Raw genomic sequence first — 26,434 nt, forward strand, 5'->3', positions numbered from 1 at the left:
TGGGCCTGCCTTTAAGTACACTTTAAGTAGCCTCTCATTGCATTTATATTATATTATCTGCAGATATAGTTTTATACATTTGAGATATGAAGTACACTACAAATGCACATTGAGTGCTATTAAATGCACTTCTTTTTTTACAAGGGCAGACTTTGTCTTAGCATCCAAAAAATATACACAATAATTAATCCAAAATAGCATTAGTGATAGTGATTTTCATCTCAAGTAAAATTCGTCAAAGATGTGGCGAGGGCTCACTACTTAAATGCTCCTGTTGGCTCCCATTGTCCTGTCTGGAGATGGGAATGACTAATTGGTGGTAATTGTTGGTAATTCCCCATGCGTCCATCTCCTTTAGGCCGTTCCTGTGTGGTCAAGAAGGAGATATCCGTTATTGATGTGACAACGCAAAATTGAAAACCTTTGGCGGCGCATCAACTCCCAATTAATCACTCTAATTTCATCTCACCATGGCTCTTCAGCCATCAAATGAATGCGATTACGGTGGCGAGAGCCATTTTGTTGCTCAAGCACAGGAGGTTACTCATGCTAATTAGCGGCTAGCCTGGAGAAGACAAGGGCCTGAGGGTCGGCCAGAAGAGTCCTAAATAGAGCTAAACGGTCACATAATGACCTCAGGAACACGTAGCCATGCTCGTTCTCATTTTCATAATGTATTACACTCAAGTCCACTTGGACACAATGGGGCAAGAGGCGATTAGCAAGCGCTGGCCTCAGTCTGTAGGGCCATGCTAACCGATACTTAGCCTGCGTTTAGTCGCATGGCACTCATGTTAATGAAGTTTGGTCTCATAAACTGGTCATTCTATGAAATGGCCTAGTTGGAAGATTAAAGTAGGATTTTTATCAGAGAATGTGTAGTGTTAATGCTTATACAATGGCATCAGCGATTAACTCTCTGATGCCAACTCTCCTTGCAGCCTAGTGATTTGTCATCACAAGGCTACAAGGACAATTTAATACTGATATTTTGACATGTCCACTATTTAGTTGGCTACTATACAAGATTATGGTAACAGAATTGACAACAAAACAAAGTGTTAAAAATTGGTGGACTTTTTTTCAGAAACAAATTCAGACTTTTATTCAAGAAGGATGCATTAAGTTGATCAAAGGTGACAGTAAAGACATTTATAATGTTGCAAAAATGTTTCTGTTTCAAACAAATGCTGTTCTTTTGAACTTTCAATTCATCAAAGAAGACTCACTAATTCAGCACTAATTAAAAGCAGCAGACAGGCAATGTATTGTAGCTGTTCCCTCAATATATTTAAGATTTAAACGCTTAACATTGAGTCAAAGATCAATAATTGATCAGGGCATGTTTATTTAATGTGCTGTAATGGAATATCACTCTCTTCGCTGTACACACACAGGCCAGAGCGTTTACTGCTTATCACCACATGATAAATATATCATGAGAACATCCTTCAATAATTGACATAATGCAAGTGTTCAGAATGCCACCGCCAGTGGTTGGCATCAATGTGTGTGTTTGCAGCAGCCGGAGGGACAGATGGGCCACGGGTCAGGTTGATTTTGGCGTGGAGGTTCTGATGTGTTGTATGTTGGGAAGGTGGTGGCGTGTTTTCTGCGGATGGAGAATGACTGGCAGAGGAAAGACGAATGCTGTCCGTTTAATGATGCCCATCAGTGCAAGCGGAGCACAAGCACACTCGCGTATGCTAAAAGCTGAAGAAGGCCGAGCAGTGCAGACAGGTAAAATACCCACCGCACATTGGCTTTAACCAACACAGCACCTGATCGGAGGGATTCTGAAGCTTGACAAGGACAACGACTCTTGGCCGACTGTACTCACAACTGATTTCAGCCATTTTGATGTTAAGCATTTTGATAAATGTGATGATCTTGTGATGAGCATAAACGATCTCACATGTATTGGATAAAATAGTTCATTTTAGATCAAATATAAAAATATTAATGCTATAGTTTTTTTACAAGAAAATACTATTTCAGTTTTCTACTTTGTACATTTAATTCAATGCGTTATTTGATGTTTCTTTGTATTTGTTCGTGAAATTTTAAAGCAATTTCTGAGTGAAAACTGTACACTCAAAAAATGTTTTCCAAGTTGTAAATAAAACAGATTTTTGAAGTACTTATACATAAATGCAACTAATCTTTCGCGTTAAAAATTTCAAATTTATTTCAATGCGTTATTTGCATTTCTTTGTAGTTAGTTGTAAAATGTATAGCAATTTCTGAATAAATTCTAAAGTAAATTCTACAGTCTAAATTTTTCTAAGTTGTAAATAAAATAGTTTAAAAGAGTAAATAAGTCCTCCAGGGCAGATCAGGCAGTCCAGGGAGCCATGGCGGAGCAGGGAGTTCAAGGGCCATTTAGGGAGGTAAAGGGGGTGCCAGCAGATCAGGAGGCCACGGTGGAGCCGGCCAATCAAGAGGCCATGGCTGATGGGCCTTCGTGGCCTTGTCCAAGGAACCAGGCTCGGCCACTATGGCCACGGACAAATGGCCCCTCCAAAAACAATTAGGGCCCTGCAGGCTAGGCTGGGACCAACGGAGACGACAGAGAGCTGGATGGAACCAGCAGAAACAAGGGAGTCGAAGGAGCGCTTTGAGCAGACTGTGGGGGTAAGGATAGGAGCCGACACTGGAGTAAACTCTGGGGCTGGAGCCAACACTGGAGTGAACTATGGAGAGAGGATTGGGGCTGAGAATTCTGGAGGGAGTGTCATATCCAGGAGCTCTGAGAGGTGCGCTGGAGCAGAGACTTTCACTGGGTAAGACATGGCAATGGGGCTTGACGTGGGGACGGAAGCACACTCTGGGCTGAACTCCTTCTGTAACTCCCTGATGGCGAATGAGGAGTCTCCCTGCTGCAGCATCCACCACACATATTCCACCAGTACTCTGTTCTGGCAGGTGATGAGACAATCCAAAGCCAGTAGGTCCATTTTTGTTGAGGGTCCTGTTTTTTATCATAAGTTGTTTGGGTGAGAATCATGAAGGAGGCAGAGATCACACAAACAGAGTCTTAATAAATCCACTAAGGTAACTCAGGCAAACCACTTAAAATGACATGAGACAGGATAAAGAAATAGGGCAAAGACAGGGCTATAAATACTGAACCAAACGAGGGACTAATGAGTAAATTAACAAGGAACAGGTGATCAGAATGATAATCAAACTAAACAAGGACAGGAAAGTGACCAAATAAGAAAAAACAGGAAGAACAGCAGCGCAATACAGGACCAAAAGTCTGACATATGTAAATGAAATGTATAATTGTAATTGGATAATTGTAAATAAAATAGATTACGGAAGCATGGAAGTCTTTCTACTTAAAAATTGCACATTAATTCAGTGTTATTTGCCATTTCTTTGTTTTTAAAATTTACCTTCAATTTCTGAATGGAAATTATTTCTACACTTTTCATTATATGAAACTGATTTAGTGGGCTTTTTCTCTTGCTTGTCTGCCATCTAGAATGTATTTTTTCCACGGAGGCAACACTTCACAGCAATGGATACATGCAAGAAGGTTGAAGACGGTGTGGTTTTCACATGGATGTAAAGCCTTAAATCGTTGTCTAAGTATATATTTGAGGATCCCCGATTTATCAGGCATTATTTGTTAGTGAATCTGAGTGTAGCTTAAACTCCTAATTATTTTCAGCAGCGAGTCTGCCAGCAGCTACATGAGGATGGTTAAATGCAGCTTGTAGCCGATCTGTGCGAAACCTGACCCAGACCAAGGCTAAGTTTGTTGTTGACTGAAGTCAGTCTGCTCTGAACAGGGGTGGACTGTTGCTTTGCCAAAGGCTGAGGGCTTTGTAGCCAAAGGCAATGACCATCCTTTGCCCTGGGCAATAATATGAGCGATGCAGCGAGCGAGGGCTGAAAACCTAGCTGCTTCTACAGAGCAGATCTCCTGCCATCACTGCTTACGAGGCATTGCTTTTATTCTAGCTGCATCTAGCTGCACTTTTTGACACATACATGCAATAATTATTATATTAAGAGTTGCATGCCAATGAAACTGATATCAAGAAAAAAGTAGCATGTTATTACTATGTTTTTGGACCCTTTCTGAATAGTATTTTCCTATTCAGCATTTTTTGTATTTGTCTGTTTGTTTTTATTTATTTATTTTTGTGTGTGTGCGCATGTGTATATATATGTATATGCTTAATTAAAAGGTAATGTAAAAGAGAATTCTTACCCTGCTGACAGATTATATTTATTTTACAAGATTTAATATCTTAAAGTAAATTTTTGCTTCTAAAGTAAATGTATTTTGATTTAGAAAAGGCAACTTCCCAATTATAATTGTCACATGCATGGCTGGATGGCCTGGTTTTTTTTTTAATTCTCCCTGTGACCTAGTTTCTCCCTCATGTTGCCTTGTTAATTTGATTCCAGGTGTGTCTTGTTCCTCCCTGATAGAAAGTGTATTTAAGGTCTTGTCCATTGAGTTAGTGTTTGTCAGTTCTTATGTCATCCTTGTGTTCTGTGTCTCCTGCGACTCCTGTGTTCCAAGTGACTGGATAATTAAAATCAGTTTATCGAAATTAATTCCTACATCTCCTGGCTCCAAGTTTGTGAAGTTCTAAATGTTTATTTATTTAACCCCCCCCCAAGTCACAAGTTCCATTGAACTCTATTGGTAATGACTGAAGTTGAGACCATAGTTGCTTTTGGGAAATGCACCCCAGATCAACAAAGCAAACAGCCCTTGGTAAAGATCTGAAAAAACCACAGACACTTTGCATGGTCTTTGTTACATAGTACGCGTCACAAACATCCAAACCGATGCAATGATCCTCGGATTCTGCACAGTCAGAAATGAGGTAATAATATTCCATATTAAACTTTATTGGACCAACTATTTCCAAAAAGCTGTAGTGTGTTTTAAATAGCAGGCTCTCTCTCCATTAAAGCCTTCATCATGTGGCTTTTAGTGGGAATGCGCTGTACATCTGGGCACCACATTGGCTTCCACGGTGGCTGGCTGGCTTTGGCACTCATCGTAAGCCCATTACAACCCCAGTCTGCCAGGCCTCCAGGAGCCCGAGAGGCGGGCTGCACGCCAGACCTCTCCACACCACTCACTTCAACAAACAGCGGCGAGAGAAACCCGAGACGCCCAGAGTCACTGACCTAATGTTCATCCAGACCAAGGGCCAAGGCCTAGTTCACACTGGGAAGCATCGTGTGTCGAGATGGACGTGTTGATGTGTGTGAAAATGGGAGTTTCTGCTTCCGTTCAGCGGATGTCTGTGAGGGCCAAACATGCAGGTACGATGACTGGGCGACCATATATTTCACATGGGCCGTAATAAACTCGCCTTCCAAATGCTCCACCATTCAACCGTTTAAAAATAATTATCATAATAAATTCCAGTGCAGGTTTAGTCCTCTACTAGTCACTAGAGGGTTTCTGCTCAGAAATAACACACACAAATGCTGTACAAGGACACTAACAAAACATAACAACAACCCAAGAACAGAACATATTAAAGCATTAGCATTTCTGTGCATTTCTTGTCATTTAATACATAGAAAATCATTAAATGTGTTATTTTTATTTTCCTAGTATTAATGTTTAATGTACTGTTAAAGTTGCTCTATAATAATTAAAGCTATTTTCCTATTATCTCAGCTTTTTCCTGTGATTAAGCCAAATACGGTTCTGATTACAGGACCCAGAGGAACTTGGTTTCAGTGTGGTTTCTCTCTGATCATAAAGCTGCCAAATCCATAGCTTAGAAAGAAATGTGGTTTTGGTTGGTTGGGTTAGTTATTATATGAAAATTAATTTGCCTAAATCTGAGAGGGGGTTTTATTTTTATTTTATTTTATTTTGAAACTATTTGAAATTTTAATGGAACACTGCAAAATACAGTCTGAAAGATAGTGGTGTTTCACATTAGAATATGTTTTTGCAAAACATGCGTTATAAAACGTATTATAATCTGTTAAAATACATATGATTGCTTTTTGGTTATGTGTAATTCATTATGTGTGTGTGTGTGTGTGTGTGTGTATTATTTGTGTATATATATATGTGTGTGTGTGTGTGTGTGTGTATATATGTATGTATATATATATATTTTTTTTTTATTTTTTTTTTTATTAAAATGCAACCATGTAATGTGTGTGACGAGATGTCTATTAACAAATTGCACCAAACGGCATTTGGTTTTGGGATTCTCAGTTTTAAATTACCATCATCTTAATGTATTAATGTCCCGTTAGAATGTGTTTTTTGTCTTTAAGCTCTAGATTTGTGTTAATGCTGTTTGCACTGCTGTTTTGTAAAATGCTTTGAAACTGGTGAAATAATGAGGCCCACAATAAAAATAGTGATTCAATTTTTTATACTTTTTACAGAACTGAAGATTTACATCAAAGGGGATACTGCAGGGAGTGGACTCAAAATTTCTCAATAATCTGTCAAAACTGTACAGCATTTCAACAAGCAGCCTCTGGTTACCATGGAAACATTTACCCTGTCTCCAACACTGTCACATCTTAATGGTTGAGAAAAAAAAATCATCTAACCGAATGAGGAAAAAAAAAAAGAAAGTGTTTCATTCCATAAATCAGTGTTTGTTTGTGATGAGCTCCATTACATGGCGCTCCTCCGATCAAGGTTTTTCTTTTGTACAAACTCTCCACAGCCATTTTCTCTCCCAGTGCATGAAGCGTGTTCTCAGGTTTCATATGTACTGCTATCATATCCAGTGATTTCTGAGTGAGGTAATATGTTGGAATGAGAGTAGGATATATGATCAGCTCTTCCTCGTGTGTTTGTGTGTGTGTGTGTGTTTGTGCACATGTGATTTACTCAACCATTTTCATCATCCGTCAAATGAAAGTACACATTTTCTGATGTAGTTCGTTTAGCGTTGCTAAAGGGGCTTCAGTGACTACACTGCAGGATAAGGCACGTGACAGTCAGGCTAGGTTACGCTGCAATTATTCACATTATAATCCAGTTTCCTCACACTGACTCCTGTGCGTGAACATAAATAAGAGGTTGACGAACAAATGCCTTTCCCAGCTCAGTCTCTCTCTGTAAACATGGTTGGGGGGAAAACATGAGAGAAAAAAAAACTGAAAATAAAATGCAAATCACTCTCTTATCAACAGATCCTTCAGTGAAACTTGAGTCTGCCCCATAATGCAATACTCTAAACAAAGAGTTTCTCTTTCACGTCTCGTTTTTTAGTCTTTTGAATTGGATCGGCCACGTTTGTAAAGTTCCTGGCCTGTACAAAAATGCCCAGGTAGATCGGTTTACGTTTCAGACAGATGTAGTTTGTGGACGACTAGCATGATCAGCGATGCTCACGCTTTGTTTCTGATTTAGGTGGCTCCACGAATGGAGGAAGCAAATGAAGGTGCTGAGCAATCTGAGCATCAGAAGAGGCTGGTTAAGGTGCTCTGCGATGGACTCCGGCATTCGTGAATGTCCAGGCTGCCCGGGACGGAGGTCAGTACGGAGGTGACGGTGGGCATTGTGGGGTTGGTCAGGTCTGTGAGGGTTGTAGGAGTGCTGGATGGGCTCATAGAGGCGTTGGAAATCTCCGAGGCCGGTCCGGACGGCGTTCCTCCAGGCAGGGTTGACCCGTCCGAGGCCTTGTCCACACCTGTGTTGTCCTGACGCAGGAGGTTTCGTCTGAACTTGGCCCGAGCGTTCTGAAACCAGACCTGCGAACCGAGACGACAGACGTTAGAAATAAACCACAGACGAGAAAACCATGCGATGCTCAGGGGAAGAACGTTCATCTCATCAAAGCCGAATGACGGCTGACGATAATTAGCACTTTGAGATTTTATTTTCACTTGAATATTTCTAATATTTTTACTTTCTGTTTGTCCCCTGGTTGTTTTGCCACAGCAACTGCGTTTTGTTTTTTTTGTTTTTTTTTCTGGTTTCAATGATATCTGACAAACAGCTGTTTCTTTTATTTCCAGACATGCTCTAAAACCTTGTTTTATTTGTGCATGTAATTAATTCAGATTTCTCTCTTTCAGCAACAAATTAATAGCATTCTATTTGAGGAGACCAGGCTTGTGAATTACATTTGATTAATTCCTCAAGTAATTTTTTAATATGTCTAATTTGTTGCTGATGTTAAGGAATGTGTTGTTTTTGACAATGTTTTACTTAATACGTATATTGGGCTATATTATATTAAATCCAACTTTATTTGCATATATACAATACACTCACCCTAAAGCGATATATACAATAGCAAATCTCAACTGGTTGAATATTATTGTCGCAAAATGTTACTATAATATCACTCAGTTCCGTTAAATATACAAATATGTCCTACTTTATCTGCATACATGCATTATTCACGCTATATAGCAAATCTTAACTGCTTGATTGCTTGCATTGTCAAAAAATGTAATATAATTGTCCAGATCTAATCTGCTAAATGCAACTATAATGCATGAAGATATTATAAACATCAACAACATCATGATTTTCTGTAAAGCTGCTCTGAAACAATATGTATTGTGAAAGGTGCTATACAAACAAATTTGACTAATATAAAAACTAAAGGCTTTCATGGTCAGTATGCTAAAATCTCAAAGCTAAAATGACTTGCATTGAGCAAAAACGATTAGTCTAAGTGAAGGGAGTTTTCTGACCTGTAGGACGCGCTTGGTGAGGCCTGTTTTCTGGGCCAGCTGTTTCAGATCCTTGGCGTCAGGATTGTGGTTGATGGCAAAATACGACTTCATGGTCCTCAGCTGATGGTGTTTAAATGACGTTCTCATGCGCTTGGTCTTCTGGCTGGTGCTGTACTGCGAGTCCCTGTCCATGGGATCGCCATCATTCTCATTGCAGCTCAATGCTGAATCCAAAAACGCAAAATAGATTAGCTGTGTTGCTGTTATTGATCCCAAAATGAGTCCATACATTTCAAAAGCTTAAAAGTACACATGCAAATAACGTTTTCCATAATGCTAAACGTATATAGTGTAGCACTGCAGTTCTAGTTTGAATAAATGCAGAAAGCTGAAACTCAAGAATAAATGCATGAGAGGCAATGACAGAACGATCAGACGCTGTGATGAGAATGAGGACGTGCCTCTCAGATTCTTTTGTTTCTTTGATTGCACTTCAACATTGTGTTTAGTCTTGGATTTGACTACATAAAGGAGCCACAGTACCATCATGTTGCTGTGTTTGCAACTTACCGCATGCATAATAATCTGTAAAGTCTTACATCATGCTCTTTTGATCTTTTTCTAAAAAATGATTTGATTCTAAATGCAAAAGACATGTTTTGAAAGCATGCAAGTCTGCATCTTGAATTTTATTCGATTTTTCAAGTAAAAAAAAATCTGAGTGGTTTTACCCGTTTTTACAGCAACCCCACCCCCCACATATGGCCATATCTTCGGTTCTGTTTTTATGGTGTCTTGTGTAGGATTTGATTGTGAAAAGCCCACACTATCTGTCTTGGACACAAGTGTTTAGGAGATAGGCCTGTCTGAATGTGTCAGAAATGTGTTTGCGCCAGTTCCAAATTCTTGGCAGAAGTTTATGTGTTGCTAGACGCATGACAGTTCAGAATTATGTTTTCTCTGACAACTACAAATATTAGTCATTGAAAATGGTCTGATCAACACTTCAGATAATTAACCTTGAATGCTTTACAACGCTGCACATGGTGAACAAATGTTTCCTCCTGATATAAATATGGCCATTGAGAAATACTGTTACCTTTACTACAGCGATGCATGTCAAGAGCAGTTATCTTCACTGAACACAGAATTATTAATGTGCACATGGTTACTGTAGTATTGCAATGATGAACTGTGTCTTTACTGTTCTTGTTTTTCAGGTTTTGATCTCGCTGTTGTTTAAAGTGTGAGCTGATGGGGGCAGCAATGATCTGACTGTGTCTGACTCTCAGAGAGCAGAGAAACCAAAGTTCACTCACTCTAGTTAACTCCTTCTTTAGTCAAACGCTTGATCTGATTTCAAAAAGTTTCTTTTTTTCCATTTTAAGTCCATGTGAATTTAACAATTCTTCAGAAGCAGGTTGGTCCTCCAAACAAGACCGCAATTTTTGTGATAAATTTGCCAACTTCAATTAACAATCCCAAAACAACAAGATTTACAAAGCAACCAAACAATCTGAGTTTAAAGTGATAAAAAAGCATCGCATTTACACATTTTACAGTGGAAATATAGCTTGGAGATATAATAAAAACTCGTGATAAACTTGTATTTTATAGTTATAGTCTTAATGCGACTCAAACGGTTTCAGTATGTGCATCCTGTGATAACGATTTATTTTAGAAAAACGTTTTATTTATTCATTTCGCTTTCTCTCAGTTTATCTGAAATTAAATCCTGGAACCAAAGAAAATGCTGAATATTTGTGAAGAGATGGTTGGTAAATTATATCGGCTTTTTTTATTAATTTTTTTTTTTTTCCCTTATAGGATAATATATTTTGTTTGGACTCGTGCATAACATCTTTTTTAGAGCAAAAAGCATAGTAAATTAATTCGTCTGAATTTGGAGGTTTTCCCTTTTTCTTTCTTTCTTTCTTTTCTTTCTTCTTTCACTTGTGTTTAATCTTCCGGAGGTCTCGACTAGCATCTAAGCCATTTTCCACTTGTCAGTCTCTGTAGTCGTCATCATTCCTCTGTTTGGTCCTCAAGCAGGGGCCCGAATGCCCCGCTGAGGGCCCCGAATGCCCGAGCGAACAAGTCACGTTGTTCCAAATTGTTCAGCACAAGCTCAAGTGCTTTAGTAGAAATCTGTGATGTGTGTCGATTGTCTTAAAAAAAAAAGAAAAGTGGCGCATTTTTGTCTTTTACCTAGTCTATAGTAAAGAAGTGAACGTATGTAGCCTATTTCTCTCGGGTTTTTTTTGGAAGAAATATTTTTAACAATTTGTAAATGTTTAATACAGTATTATGATATAGTAAAGAATTGCGCTCTTTTACAAAACTATCATCACATATAGGCTATGCTTTATTTACTTTAGATGTCTCAAACGAATTGGAATGTAAAAGTATTTTGAATGTATAAAAGGAAATAAAATATTGAAATATATTTCAAAAAAATATTATTCAAACAAAACTGTTAATTTGTTTAGTCGGGGCTGCATTCAAATGGCTTTTATAAATGTTCCCCGCATTTTTACAGCTTTATTTCCCTTTTTTTCGTATCAGAAAACAGTTCATTTATTGCATGTGTACTTTCAATTAATTAAAAATGCAATCATGTTTATAAAAGTCGAACTGTATTGTTCAAAATAGTGGCAGCTATTGTTTAAGCCAAATTTCACTTAAGGTTAATGTAAATTGTTTTAATCTTGTTCTGAAACGATTTCGTTGGGTATTCAGTGCCGCCCAAAAAGTTTCGTAAACCTGGAAATTCTCCGAAATCGCAGGAAACTATTAGGATAACATAACTACGCGCTGTTAAAAGCTTGTTCAGATAGGAAATATGCGTGCAACTCTTCAAAAATTAAAATGAAGGACAAAGAATGTTTATAAAGGAATAAAACGAGCAGTAAACCAGCAACAACAACAAGTTGAGCGATGGTCTCACCTGCATTATAAGCCGCCAAGTCCGCTCCGGGCCCAGGGCTCTTCCTCTTTCGGGGCCGGCCCTTCTGCACCGTGTTCACGCCGTTATAATAAGCCAGTCCTAGAGGGCCCGTGCTGCCCAGTCCTTTATTAGACGCTACATCCGTGTGATTGAAATGCGAGGGGAAGTCTCCCTGGATGAGCGTTTCAAAGTGTAGCCTGCAGTACACCAGACTGTCTTTCATGCCGAAGTGGTCCCCAGTTGTCAGCATTTTGTTGCAAGTCGTGCAGGTGAAACAGTTCAAGTGGTACACCAAATCCCTGGCCCTCATGACCATTTCCGAGGCCGAGATCCCGAGGTGGCACCGGGCACATCTCTGCACCGAAAACCTTCTGCGGGAGAATAGAGCAGCTGTGACCTTTCAGCACACTTCAACCAGAAGGTGGGCCCACCACTCATGAGCCTGACATTAAAATGTGCTGCTTCTCATAATAACCTTTGGATAAATTAGAATTTGCAATTATGCATTATAGCTGTATTTTTAATTTTATATTTTTTAATCTGGCCCTATGTGGAATTGCTGAAGTAATATAATGCCTTAAACAGAAGGATGCGTTAACAAATAGTTAACTCGTGCAGTGGAATCTATTCTCGCCAATAATTACGTCTCGAATAATTACTAAATAGCTTACAATTGAGATTGACGTGAGCTGCAGCCTCATTTGAACGTAGAAACGGGTAAAGCCTTCACTTATATGATTATCTTAATAGGCCTCTCTTATTAAATTGTACAATGACATACAGAATCAGTGCACAGTCAGCTAAATATCATCCAAATATCACACACTAAAGCTTTTTTCTATAGGTTTTGCTGCTTTCTTTTTTTCTAAGTAGCCTACAGAAATGTATTTCATGCAAAGTAAGATTAAGTAGGAAAATCGTTCTGTATTATTTAGTTTTATAATGACGCCCAAAATCATCTCACAATGCAATATATACAGAGACGATTTAGGCATGTTGCTACATGATTTGTTTCTTTGTTACGAGAAAATAGTAAAATCGTTGAGCAGGTTTAGTAGTTTCTGGATTATTGTAATTGTTAAAGTATTTATTCAATTGCATCGTGATGTCTTCACAATACATAGACAAATTCGTTTTCTAAAGAATGTTTAGTTAATTTAATCAAAAACGTTCAAAAATTATGCCTTGAATAATTTTAGTAGTTTCTGTATTAATTAAAGTAGGCTATTATTAGTCTGATTAGTAAAATGTACAACTACGTTTTCACAAACATCAACAGAAAAAAAATAAATCTTACTTTTTTTTATTTTCTTTATGCACGCAATGAAAATGAGTTACGTCGTTTCTGCATTATTAAAGTGTATAATGACGAAACCACACCGAACAGACAAAAAGCAGGCTTTGACGACAGGTTTACATTTGTATCATTTATCCACACACGAAAACGTCACTCCAGGCGAAGGAAATGCGTAAAATCGAGCAACTTTTAAGTAAACGAGTTTGCTCACCTGTAATAGTCTTCTTTGCAGTAGATGCTTCCGTCTTTGCTGAAGCAGGTGAGTTCAGACTCCAGGTTGAGTTTACACTCGCAGCACTTCAGACAGCGCATGTGCCACTGCTTGTCCACGGCGAGCAGGTAATAGCGGTCAGAGATCTTCCCTCCGCAGCCCGCGCACAGAGCCACCCGGTCCCCGCTGATCGAAGGCATGTTCTGCACAAACACAGGCGAACAGCGCGCTCACTAAAGGCAGGAACTCAAAGCCCAGTTTCAGTAAAACACTCCATTATCTGAAGCGTAATACAAATATTTATAATGTCAGATTAGAAACCCATAAAATACACAACGCGTATTTAAAGTGTCTGGGTTCAGTAATTAGTGAAAACTCTATTTTACGCATTTGCTGATGATAAATGTCCAAAGAATCAGGCATTACTAGTGTTCACTTCAGTAGAGAATGGGAGGGGCGTGAGATTGAGAAGATAAATACAGAAGTGTATTCAGTGAGTGAGTGTATTTTTAATATTTCCCGTGACAACGGAATGCCACGAATAATAAGAAAATAACCGCAAGAAAATATTGTATTATGCATGCCTCCATTCACGTCGTTTTTTCTTTAACAAAGGCACAGTTTTGGAAAATGTGATACATATATAAGCAAATTAATCAAAGGCTGAGCTTGTTTTATTGTGTTTACGTTCGGCGTGTTGTGTGGCCTTACATACACTACACAGCAAACACTCGTAATATATAGGTTACACACACACACACACACACACACAATTGTGTAAGAATAAAATATTGTTTTATTCTTTAGCATTTCTTTATTTGTAATTTTGGATTTGTCATAGTTTAAGTTTTGATATGCAGTGTTAAAAATGTCAAAACAGTTTTAAGCGTGCATTATAGCTCAAAAAATATTATAATGGCAATGGAATGGTTCTGCTTTGTCTTTTTTGCTGTTGTTAATCACAGATATTATGGCCCAAAACAATGCCAATATATTTTAGCTGGATCACAATATCTGCTAATGTTTTAAAATCATAATTATATCACTGGTATATTATGAAAAAAAAAATATATATATATATATATATTCGAGTCTCTTAAAGTTCAGCAGCACTGCATAGTCGTTTGTAAAATAATTAGAATTTGTTTTCTGTGCAAAACCGAATATGGATTTTCTTGCTCGCTAATTGCTTAATATTTCACCACTTTATCGAATAACCACATTTTTACAGTCGAAATTAAGTTGGACTACAGGCCATTTCAAATTGATACCGTATCTCGTAGCTTTCTGTAACTATTTGCATTCCACCCATGACAAAAGGTTTACAAGCAATGCATTGAAGACGAGGCCTGTAATTTTGGCTTCGCAGAAGTTTGAAGTTTGTTTAAATGGCCAAGATCGGAATCACATCTTTGGGCCTCTATTGCACTGTTGGAATAACGGTTCAGTTAATATAGGCTGTTAGGATTTCCAAGCAAGCGCCTGGAGCGAGAGGCATGGCTTTCTCCTACCGTCTCTGTTTCCCCCATATCTATGGCCGAGCTGATAGTCGCCGAATCGCTCTTTCCTCTCCGCTCCATTTCTTCCATAACACCATGCATCTCGCCTCCAGGCAGACCGTGGAAAAGCATCGTTGCCGCAGATGAGACCGAATAGCACGTGTTTCCGTCAGATCTGCAACCCAAGATTTCCGTGAGACGCACTTCTAGCCCTGTGCAGTTCATATGACCTCTCTCGCTCTCATTAAATAATTCCCGTTTGGAGGACCTGATCGGTCTAAACGGTGTTCGTTTATCAGAAATGTCAACTCCGTATTCTGATAGATTCTTTTAAATGCATCGGAGTATGAGAAACATGCACCAGTACAGATCGGTTTAGCCTATGAGAGCATTCCGGAGCTTTGAGGACATACCAGCTACTGAAGCCCCTCTACATGTGTGACATGGACCCTCCTATTTCTTCGTGAGTAACTTTCAGTTACCACATTTTGGACATGCATTTGTCAGTGTAAGATTTCAGTTTTCTTTCTTGTCTTTTCAGAAATCAGTTTTGGAGCATGACTGCTGCCGGTCATTACACACACACACACACACACACACACACAAATCCGTTATTGCATCGCCGAAGAATAAAAAAATATATAATCCCGAAATGCCTGGGAGGAACGACTACAATGACGATTCAGATTCTGCAAGTGGTTATATCTTCATCCACGTCTCTTCACCTCCTCCACGACAGTTTGTCATCACAAGCACACCAAAATGTCCAATTTCAGTAGGCTTCAGCTTGGGTAAAAATCAACTCAAAGGTTTGTTCTAACAAATGAGATGGTTGTCCTGTCATATACAGCATTTGTTGTTCGTCCCGCATGCAGTAAGATCAGCATGCAAGCAACTGAGAAGGAGGAGGAGTTGAGGACACTTTTGGTTTGTATAATCCAGTGAAGACAGTGAGGTTCCCTGCGCTCTTCCCTCTCCAAACGTGAGCAAACCCAACGCGCCTTTTCTACCGGGACTTTGACGTCACGCCGTTCCATTCGTGATTATTGGCTGTTCGAACTCTTGATAAACGCACTGTATCGAATTGTTGCAGGGATTTTAATGTCAGCTGGACCGAAATTTGATGGTAACTCGAGACATTTTTTCGACCGATGATTTATATTCATTTCTCTTTTATAGACGAGTTTAATGCGTTGGAAAGCTTAAGTAGCTAATTAGATTTAGTGAGCATCGGCCTTAATATGAGCGACTTGCAGTGAGATATAAACTTAAACTTTAGCGAACTGGACACTGCGCGTCTTCGTCTGAAGAGAGAAGAGTGAATCGCTCCGATTTGTGACTTGACTTCATTAATTCCATAAGCCTATTCTTTAATATGGAACTGTAAGTCTATGTCTCATGCCATGCAGTGCTTAATGCGAAATAATCATTTCTGTTTTTTTACCATTAGCTCAAACGTACTGGTTTTCGGATTGATCCGCTTTAAACCGCCTCGGTGTTAAAGAGCACTGGACAGATCCCCGCGGCTGCTTAAACAAAAGGATCCAGAAGAACGGAATAGTCTCTTCTCTACTGACAGCATTGAATGTACAACTCAGTATCTGTGAGAAGTCCAATTAACGTCAGTGTCACAGTGAATTCGGCTGTTTCATCAATCTAACATGCTTAAAAAAACTCTATATTGTATTGTTCTACCAAACGATGGAAAGATGCAATACTAATAACCTCTTTCATGTGCGTGGTTTTATTCATATTAATATTTTTAACATATTTTAGTGTTCCTCGTAATATTTTCGTAATTTTTAATGTCATTCTGTGAGCATTATATTTTCCCCAAAACTCCCTAAGATAAGCTTTCATTAATAATGTTATAATTCTTCATACCTATATATATATATATATATATATATATATATATATATATATATATATATATATATATATATATATATAGGCTATCAATGATCTGAGTGTTTAGAAAGCTAAGGAAAACACTCACAATGAATATCTCTGATCATCCCTTATTAATGGCCGTCCTCTTTTGTACCTCATATGGACTGCTGTGAGCCACTGGTTCCAAATCCCAAAAGGCCATATATTTGTTTGACTTATTCAGTCCATCTAGTATAATAGGGGATGATTCTAGCAACGCAAAGACAGACTTCTTTAAAAAAGGACAGAAGCACAGAAGAGATTAAATTTAGCATATAGGTCATAGTTATTTTCTTTTTACATTTTAGTCCGTTTTTTATTCATTAAAATGTTTTTGCACTGATTTTTGCGGTGGCGTTTTCAGTTGCTCATTTAGTTTTTTTAGGATTTGTTTTTACTCGAAGAATTCATAAAGAACTCTTAATTGGCGCTCTGAACTTAATTGGCGAGACAGTATTAATTTCGAGCCCTAGAGAGCAGCGGACCTCAGGAACAAACCAGTGGGAGACAAATTCATACAGCCCCCACGTGACTCGTGTTTTAACTAAATAGGCATGATATAGTTCGACGCAAAAATCAATTGGTTTTTATATGGAAGAGTTAATATTGATGATCCGCCAATAATTTGATTTATATTCTGTAATGCTTTTATATGTTGTACTGTGAAGTCCATATGCTTCATTAGCTATATTCACAGCAATGCTTTAACCTAATTAAAAACATGTTTTGCTGAATAAGCGCTTTAATAACAAATACTGCTCATTTAAACTTTGTTCGTGTATTTGCTTTCGACTTCCATTTGCATTATAGCCCAATGAATACGAAAAAAATAGCATGCACAAAATAATAGCCTAAGTAATGCAAAAATATTTCACATTTTGTGCAAAAGTTTTGAAATAATGTACATGGTGCAAAAATTATAAAAATGTTCATGCATTGTTTTACATTATATTAGGTTTAATATTTATTGTCTTTGTGAAATTTCTGCCAAACCTGTTTGAAATGTGTTTGGGTTTAATTACAGTTCATAAACAATGTTCTTGTACGCCGTGTTAAAACCAAAATCATTATTTCAAGAAGTTGTGGGAAGAGCTCGATAGTTGTCATGGGTTCTTGTTTATTCTTCAAAAAGCTTCTGCACCCTCCAATAAGACAACCTGAATGTAAGCGTGTCTCCAAGCAGCACAACAGATTAAGGCTGGCATTAACTCTGACACATTATCAGCTTGTGTCTTATAAACAAACACCTGGCGTTTTGACGAGACCATGAGCTGTAGTGAACTGTGCTGTGAACGAAGGAACTAATAAACATTCTTTAAAATTGGCCGTTTATTGTATGCGGCTCTTAAATTGTAAATGATGTTGATGTAATCGATCGTCATTAGCTATATAATGTACTTGAAGGCTATGGCACAGGTTGAGTTCAGGAAAATTACATGAAGAAAATTAACCCATCATTTTATAACATCTGACCTGAGTGACACTGTCCAAAATATTTGTTTTAATGTGACTTTTTCTGTTACACAGTCACAGTAATAAGAAGAAAAAAAATGGTCAGCAAGACGAGCATGCAAGAGAAAACAGCAGGATGCTGCATGCTAACTTTTTTTTTTTTTTTTTAAGTAAATGTGCAATAACGTCCAATTGTGGGAATCTGGGGATACCTAGAATAAACACTTAACTGAAAAAAACACACATTTGTCCACTGATCCGAATATTTAGGCTACTCACTCAATGAAATATAATGGAATGCTATACGTTCCAAAAAATACCCACTAGTCTGAGCTGTCACGAGAGGAACAGGTGCAGCTACTGTTTATGTAGAGTGACAAATATACCAGTTACAATTTACCACAGTCCTGGCAATCATTGGGGCCTATTAAGCTGATCTGAACTGTGATGATAGTAGTAGGCTAGCCCATAGTAATAGTAGACAGACTGACTATTAATAAAAGTACCCACGGCATTGAAGGGCAGGCGATAATATTAAAGATTTATTGCACAAATATGAAAAGGCATGTTAAGCTCCCAAATCCTTATGCAAATGTAATACCCTTAATTGAATGCATGCATATTTATGTGCTCTCTCTGTCTAGTATAATGTTGGCTTATACATTAAACATTTCAGTGCGGGATATCGTGAGGCGCGTGCGAAATATGATATTTCGCGAACCCGTCAAATCTAAAAACTGCGGGTAAGGGCAAAATACACAACCTCTAAAACTTAAACAGCACCTACGCTTATGAGTAGCATACCTATATGTAGTTTGTTTACAGACAGTGTGCGAATTAGGGGGGATTTCAGAGGATCAGACCCCCTTTAAAGGTTAGAATAAGGAAGCGGGCTTAGTAAAAGTAAATATATATATATATATATATATATATGTGTGTGTTTAATACAAACAAATAGCTATTTGCATGTTTCAACAGAGTTTTTCAAACGTTTCAGTAACGCTACAGGTTACTCATAGGGATTTTCACCTGTCGCGAAATGGGAGGTAACCATAGCAACAGGACACTACGCGAGCGCTTTCCGGTAGCATCAATTTGCGTAAGAATAAAAAAAAATGTATCACTTTATTATAGCATGAGATTTACATAATAAAGATAATATATATATATATTTTTTTTTTACATATTTTAGAAAAAAAATCAAGAACCAGCTAGTTATGTGCCAAATAACAAGAGATGAACCTCGACAGATTATGCCCCGAAAACTACCTTTACAATTAATGCATTTAATAATTTAAAATTCCCTTTAAAAAGTCGACCATTTGAAAAGTCACTGTATAATTCGTCTACTATTCAGCCTTCCCCTTTCCCCACATTGTTTATCAGTTTAGTTTAGTGTGGTTTTCATGTCCTTTTTGTTTTACCTATTTGGTTTGTCAAAGAGTGTCTCTGATTTCATAAACGTCTGCTGCATATTCCTCAGTGCTGTTTCAGTCAGATCTAATAACTGCAGCTCGGTGTTTAATATGGTTTGTACTCAAACAGCAGGGAAAGCGAGCGCGTCTTTGCATCTCTCCCCGTGATAATTCTATCCAGCTCTGATCAAACCACTCATATTTCTGTGCTGAGATTTGGGGCTTTCACCACGAACGAATAGAGCACCACTGCCTACCCACTCCCGGTGAAGCTTTTATCCAGAGAGAACTGTGGAAGCTGGGCTGAAACAATATATTGTGTTTAATTTTATATTAGTAAACGATACAGTATAAAAATAGATATTTTGGAGAAAAAAAAGTGTCTTAACACAACTAAATAGACTCAATGAAACAATACATGGATGGATTTTATTAGTCAGAGCATCTGTTGGGTGTCTTGCGCGTTCTCTCGGCTCTGAATTAAAAGTGGATGGATAGTGCTGTTTCGTGGCCCTTCTTTTAACCTGTTAATGAGTTCAAGGTTTGCCCTTTACCTCCTGTCTGAATCAGATTCTTCCGATGAGGTGTGAGAGAGGAAACCAATAACCACTTCCTCATCATGACTGCTCTCCTGACAAGACTGATGCGAGAGGAACGAGTGTTTATACTGGACCATTGCCAAAGTATGATGCAGACTACATTATCTGTTCGTGGATATTTAGCCTATATCTCGAGAAAAGCAGTTCTATTTTGAAAAACATAGGCCTACGCAATTTAATTCAGACTGACTTAAGGGAGAAATATCAGAAATGTTACTGTATAAATGTATTATTAATACAGTTATTATAAAATTATACAGTGGAATTATATAATATTTATTATTATTATTATTATTATTAACAACAACACTAATAACAATAATAATATTAATTTTAAAAAGTAATGCAGACTTTTGCCGTAATGTATAAACACACGAAATAATAGACGTGTATGAGGAGGTTGTCCTGTTAATTAGACAGTGTTGGGCATTCTAGAGGAAGCTCTCTCTCTCTCTCTCTCTCTCTCTCTCTCTCTCTCTCTCTCTCTCGGCCAAAGAGAGAGAGACCAAAGATTGTTGCGACTGGTTTCCTCATGTTCTGAAATCTAGGCTTTAAAAGATTGCATTGGCACAGTGCATGATTAAAGAATAATTAGTCTAAATAAGATTAAGAGATAGATAGACTCAGAGGCATACATCAGCTTTATTGGCATGTACTGCTACATAGCAGAGTTCATAATGTAAATGTAGCTGGATAATTAGTGCACTTAAAACGGACAGTTTCATTGCGTGTGTGTAGTCTATTTTAAGTCAAAATAAAACTATTATCTCTTTTAAGATCTAGACTAATTAAAAAAGAAGGCGGTTTTGAAGTTCTGGTTCACTTCCCAGGTATCGCGATACTTCAGTGCTTGTTTACGTAACGTCGGTTCGGAAATGTGTCAAAGAGAATTAGGATAAGTGAGCCTCGAAAGCCATCACACAGATCCAAACTTCAAAAAGCTAGTGTTTTAAACGCTGAGGGCTGGGCAACCAAACCAATTAGATGTAGGATGTAGTGACCATTCTGCTCTTGCCCATTAGCCTGCTGTCTCATTATACAGTCACACATTTGGAATTGATTATAGATTAGCTCGAGAGCATGACTGCCTTCAATTTCTAATATTAACCTGTCAGTCTGGAGACAAAAATCAGGAGGAAAGCCGATGATTGGGGAATGTTTCTGGACTACACTTTATTTTTAAGAGAGTAGCATGTAGCTAATAGCTAATATTAATTAGGGGAAATTTGATGGAAAATAAATGGTGAGTATGGACTTCTGGGCTGGAAACATGTAGACAAACTTCCTAGTTTAATTGGCATAAAATAAGGTTACGCTCATTGATTAATAGATGTGAAGGTAAGCATTCCATGAACTTTAAAACATCAATAATCACCTGGAGTCTTATTGATTGTTTTGCAACTTAAATATCCCAAAACCCAGACAGAGCTAAAGCCAATGCTTTGAGAACTTTAAGTTTGTTCGTCCAATCATTATTCATGAGGATAAACTCACGCACAGAAAGCACTTTCTAAAGCAACGTAAGCTTTTAGCTTGTCTGCTTGGTTTTGTCCCACACTTTTGGAGAACCTCTGGCTCAGTTTAGACCTGGGGGGAAAAAGAGAACATTTCTTTTGTTTGCCTCCGTCCTTTCTCTGATTATTTGTCCCTGTAAGAGCAGTGAGCTTCTTTCCAGCATCTGCAGGCTGGATTAGCCAGAGGAGACGGAGCTTGTATTATATCCTGAAGGGGCTTGTACTGTAAAGGTTCACTACAAGTTCCCTCTCCTTGCTTTTCTCCTCCTAAACATACCGCTGACTTGAATGGGAGGATAACTCTTTGTTAACAGGGCAACTATTAATTGACATGGAGTTAATCAGAGTCAGTGGAATGGTGTATGTATTAACATCTGAATGGGCCATAGTCTCCACTCTGGTTTGCTTTATACGGTGGGTCCTCAAAAGGGACAAGGCTTTGCTCTTTAAATACTTCCTATTCCCAGTATTGGTTGGCCTGGAAGAGAAAGCTGTGTTTAAAAGTAAACACTTACAGAAAAACGCTTCCTGTGCGTGCTAATGTCGCTGTTATCCAGATACGGGATGCTGGATCCAAAGTAGATGGATAGTCTTTGATCTTTGACATCCATAAAATGCTCACATCCAGTCCTAACACTCAGTAAAAAGAGGATTCTGTCTTTAAAATCACAGCCAGTGACTCGGTTTACAATGCTGAGATGAAATTCAGACGATCGAGCGCTTTGGATTTTCTTTCTAAAAATGGACAGAGCCGTGTTTAATTGCAAAAATATTCCGGAGTGTAAATGTGCCCACGCCCTCCCGCTCCGTTCCTCTCTTTCCTCGCTGGCAGCAGTGCTAAGCCCTGGCTGGTCAAAGACAATGTGTTCTGTCTTTGTCTGAGCCTTAGGTACACAGATAGCGTTGACCTCTTCATTCAGACCCCTGGCCCGCCGAACAGGAGGAAACACTAATTAACATCTTACAGCTCTCATTTGTTCTCAACACCACTGGAGAAGCAGAGTGTGAAAGTGGCTGTGCGTAGTTGTGTGTGTGTGGTGTTACACATAAAGCGAGTAAACAAGTTATCTAGGAGCATTAAAGTGATGTGCTATGCCATCTTTCTGAAACTTGAGTTTGTTTTAACTCCACTAACACAGATGCTGACGCCTCGCATCTTTTTGCAGAAAGCATCTTCCAGAAGCGTGACCCCAGTTCGGCCTCCTGCAGAAGTTGCAGGACATCACGGAGGATTAGATGAGGATGCTAATGTTGTGTAAATTTCCCAAATGTCTATATGGTATCAGCTCCTCTGCTCTCCTCTGATTAGCTTGGCATGGTCTATTTGCTAAACCGGTGGCCCCGTCCTCTCGAAGGCCTCGCTTATTTGTTCTTGATCATTTTATTGAGTCGCTGGATTGTTGTCGGGGGAAAGTAAATCTGATGTGGAAACGTAGACTTAGTGGGATTTATCCTTGGGAGTGAAAAGGTCCTTTTCTCTGGTTTTGTTGGTTAAAACCTTGTCTTACCCCCCCCCCCCCCCCCCTCCACCCACCAGCCTAAAAGCTTTTGACATCTTCATCTAGTTCACAGTGGGCAGGCTTTGTTTGCTCTTGTCAGGAGAGCGGATGGGGTTTTGCCCCCGTGAGCCTAGTGGCACAAGCGCAGGACTTTGCCGTGGACGAAAAAGGGAAGGGGGTTGGAGGGGGCGGCTTCTCCGCTCCAGCTCGGGCCAAAAGCGGGGCGCTTCCCTCCACCCCTCCCTCCTCTTTCAGATCCCCACAATATGGTCATTGTCCGGCGGTGAATAACGTGGCCACTCTGGCGATGTGGGCCGCTTCTCGGGCTTTGACTATGAACCAGATTTCTTTCTTCAGCGTGAAAGAAGTCTAATCCATGTAAATATGGGGATTCTGTAGATAGAGCTTTGGCCGCGGAGGGGAGAAGAGTGTGGGGGGAAATGAGAGGGAGGGTCAGCAATTTAACCTTTGACCTGACAAATAAGCAGCATGAAAATTCCAGAATTGGCAGACAAAAAGAGGCTCCTGCGGTTGATTGAGTTTTTTTTGTGCCGCTCTGCTGTAAGAGGATGACTGACAGATGACATGTTGTGAAGACGAATACATGCGTGACTGCTGAGCGCATCACTGTACATGCAGCACAGAGAGGGGAGGAAACAGCTGATGTGGTTTTGTTTTCCTCTTGGCTTTAAAGCATTTGATCAAACTTAAAGCGCATGGATGATCTGGCCAGCCAAACTATGAACTCAAGAGCCTGTTTCCCCCAGCGCCTGTACCTTGCACACTTAAAACAGTTTTAGTGTTCTTTGAATATAACGTTCCAGAAACCCCCACAAACACACAACACCCAAATGTCACTTGTAAAACATCAAGGGAGTCATAACATAGCTGGTAAAGACACAAAACATTGCCGTTAGCCCCGACGTGTGATATTGCTACGTTTAAAATGGTGCATGGCATGGACAAAAACGCCTTTTTAATTTTTGTAGGTATACAGAGTATGGCAAAAAAAAATTATATATATATATTAATAGCTAAAACAATGTATTTAAATATGAATGCATGGAGAACGCACCCCTATCCCCCACCTTGTCTTTTGTCATTTAAAAAATTGTATACACTTTTCTTTATATATATGTACATTATGCACAACTATAAAAAAGCTTTAATTGTTAAAACAATTCAATATAAATTCATGGGGAAAAAATTATTATTATTTTTTTAGATATGCACCATATGCAAAATTACAAAAACTATTATTTTGTACAGCTAAAACAAAATATATGAATATAAATTATATACATGTGTATATATAGTGAAATTAAAATAGTCATGCAGGTGTAATTTTACCAATATTAGAATGTTGGGATCAAAATTACACAAAGTTGGTCAATTGTGCTAATTTTTTGTTCATTTTCAACTTATTATTATTTTTATTGACTTATTTTTCTAAAGGCTTGAAAGAGATTTTATAACCAAAAAAGAAAGAAAATTCTGTCATCTTTTACTCTCCTTTGTGTCTTTCTTCTGCAAAACTCAAAAGAAGATATTTTGAAAAACGTTGGTGTCCAAAAAAAAAACCTGGACCACCTTGTGACTTTCATTGTTGAACAGTAATGTTTTTCAAAATATCTTGTTTTGTGTTTTCCACAGTAGAAATAAAGATTGTAATTGCAAGCGGGTGAGCAAATGATGACAGAATTTCAATTTTTGAATGAACAGTCCCTTTAAAATGGGCAGGTAGTATGGCCCAGTTAGCTGTTCATTGAATCTCTGACTAAAACCTGTGAGTATGTGTGTGTGTGTCAGAGTGACCCCACCTTATCCAGACCTGTTCCTTTCATGACTTCCTTCCTGCTTTTAGGGTTTTATCGTTTCCTCTAGGAGGGACAGTTTAAGAGTGCTGTCTGATCGGTTCTTGTGCGATGCATGTACTAGATCAGATCATCAATTAGGGTCTGTTCTGATGTACTTTAAAAATAGACATGTATGATGTGTTGTCTGAATGCAATTTTGCAATTGATAAAGCGTCATTGCATGCTTGTAATGTAACCTTGCTGGACAAAATGCAGGGCTAAGAGTGAACTTATGTGTGCATTGGTGTGCGTGTTTGTGCTGAGAGAGCGTGTTTGTGAGCGCCTTGATTGGCTTGTATGTTTTCTTTTCCTTTCATGTGTTTTTAGTCTCCAGTGCTTTGTTCCTTTTATAATTACAGCAGTGTTCTCCTCCGAGAGCTCTGGTTGCCGCGGTGAGGAGCGCACACACATACACACACACTCCCCTCTCTCCTGCAAATACCCATTAACGTGTAGAGCGAAAGCTGTCTGTTTATACCTTTTATACAGGGGCACAATTAAAACAGAGCAAGATCAAAAAGATATTGAAGTTTTCTTTTTGAGGGGGGGGGGGGGTATGGTTCAAAAATGCAGATTTAGATATTGATGGCAGGACTTTTTTTAATCATTAGGGAGACGATGATTGTTAAAGCTACCTCAGCGATTCACTGCCCCTCTTTAAAGAATTATATATGGTGATGTATGTCATTTTGTCAGCAATCAGAGTTGCAACAATAATGGCTGTTTTCAAACAGGTTTCCAGCGAACACGCCATTGGTCAGGCAAACAGATAGTCCCGCCCCCAAACTCACACCATTGGTTGGGCCAGTTATGCTTTAAGACGTTCAAACGAACAGAGCAATGTTTCAGAGAAATCAATCTAAACACTTGCTTATAGTCGTTTTGGTTACACTTTATATTATAGTACGTGTAATACACAATGTACTTACCTAAGAAAGTACTGGTAATACTACATGGGGTAGGGCTAGGTTTAGGGCTAGGTTCAGGGTTAGTACCTAGTTATTACCTAGTTATTGTAATTACTATAATAAGTACATAGTATGTACATGAGGAACAGGACTGTTAAATAAAGTGCTACTGTTTCAGCATATGAATATGGGAAACACTGGTGAAATTGCACACTTCAGCTTTAAAGATGAACGAGGTCTTAGAAATGAAGGCCTTGATGTGATCTGCAGGCTTGTTGTGCTGATTTTAAGGAATAATCTCTGGAATGGATAGTAATGAACCCAAAGGCAAGGCGTTACAGCCAAAAACATTGTTTTTTATGCAATAGTCAGTTTTGTGATGTTGGGCTGGTAGGCTGTTTGGCTTTTCATAACATGTCGTTTCAGTGAAAAGAAAACATGCAAAATTTTCAAAGTTTAAATTTTTTCGCACTTTATCTATTTGCATCTGTAGATGTTAATTACATAAGCCATTTTCATTAAATAAGAAATATCCACTTCAGCTGCACTTACATACATCAACGTTTTATGAATTGTGGGGGTTTTTAACAGTTTGAGTTTGTATACACCAATGTGAAATTTGTATTTATCTATTTTTCTGGCTGTTAACT

The 26,434-nt window shown here is 38.5% G+C and overlaps 2 protein-coding genes across 3 annotated transcripts in view; one reads left to right on the forward strand and one right to left on the reverse strand.

The window, feature by feature from the left end:
- The window catches only part of LOC306849892 (uncharacterized protein), a gene marked incomplete at its 5' end in the record, with an annotated part of 704,045 nt that overhangs the window by 168,506 nt on the left and 509,105 nt on the right, over nucleotides 1–26,434 (forward strand). The gene's annotated exons all lie outside the window — the stretch shown is intronic.
- Nucleotides 6,368–15,587, reverse strand: lhx2b (LIM homeobox 2b). 2 transcript variants are annotated; one of them, XM_079385050.1, is made up of 5 exons: nucleotides 15,023–15,587; nucleotides 13,111–13,313; nucleotides 11,603–11,973; nucleotides 8,674–8,879; nucleotides 6,368–7,719 (listed from the first exon to the last, which is right to left on the reverse strand). In XM_079385050.1, exons 2-5 carry the CDS (start codon nucleotides 13,308–13,310, stop codon nucleotides 7,429–7,431), a joined length of 1,068 nt encoding a protein of 355 aa, XP_079241176.1. In that variant the 5' UTR covers nucleotides 13,311–13,313; nucleotides 15,023–15,587; the 3' UTR covers nucleotides 6,368–7,428. The 2 variants fall into 2 exon arrangements, with proteins under 2 accessions (XP_079241176.1, XP_079241175.1); XM_079385049.1 differs by having other exon boundaries at nucleotides 14,622–15,587.

Source organism: Barbus barbus (genome assembly GCF_936440315.1).
Source record: "Barbus barbus genome assembly, chromosome: 29".
In the NCBI taxonomy this organism is placed as follows: Eukaryota; Metazoa; Chordata; class Actinopteri; order Cypriniformes; family Cyprinidae; genus Barbus; species Barbus barbus.

What these genes read in the sequence shown, in the direction of transcription:
- lhx2b (XM_079385049.1), bottom strand. Translation starts at nt 14,834, where the DNA reads ATGAACTGCACAGGGCTAGAAGTGCGTCTCACGGAAATCTTGGGTTGC. An exon ending in ATATGGGGGAAACAGAGACG is followed by an intron (nt 13,314 to 14,621) that starts GTAGGAGAAAGC and finishes GTGTTTGTGCAG; the next exon opens with AACATGCCTTCGATCAGCGG. An exon ending in CTTGGCGGCTTATAATGCAG is followed by an intron (nt 8,880 to 11,602) that starts GTGAGACCATCG and finishes TTTTGGATTCAG; the next exon opens with CATTGAGCTGCAATGAGAAT.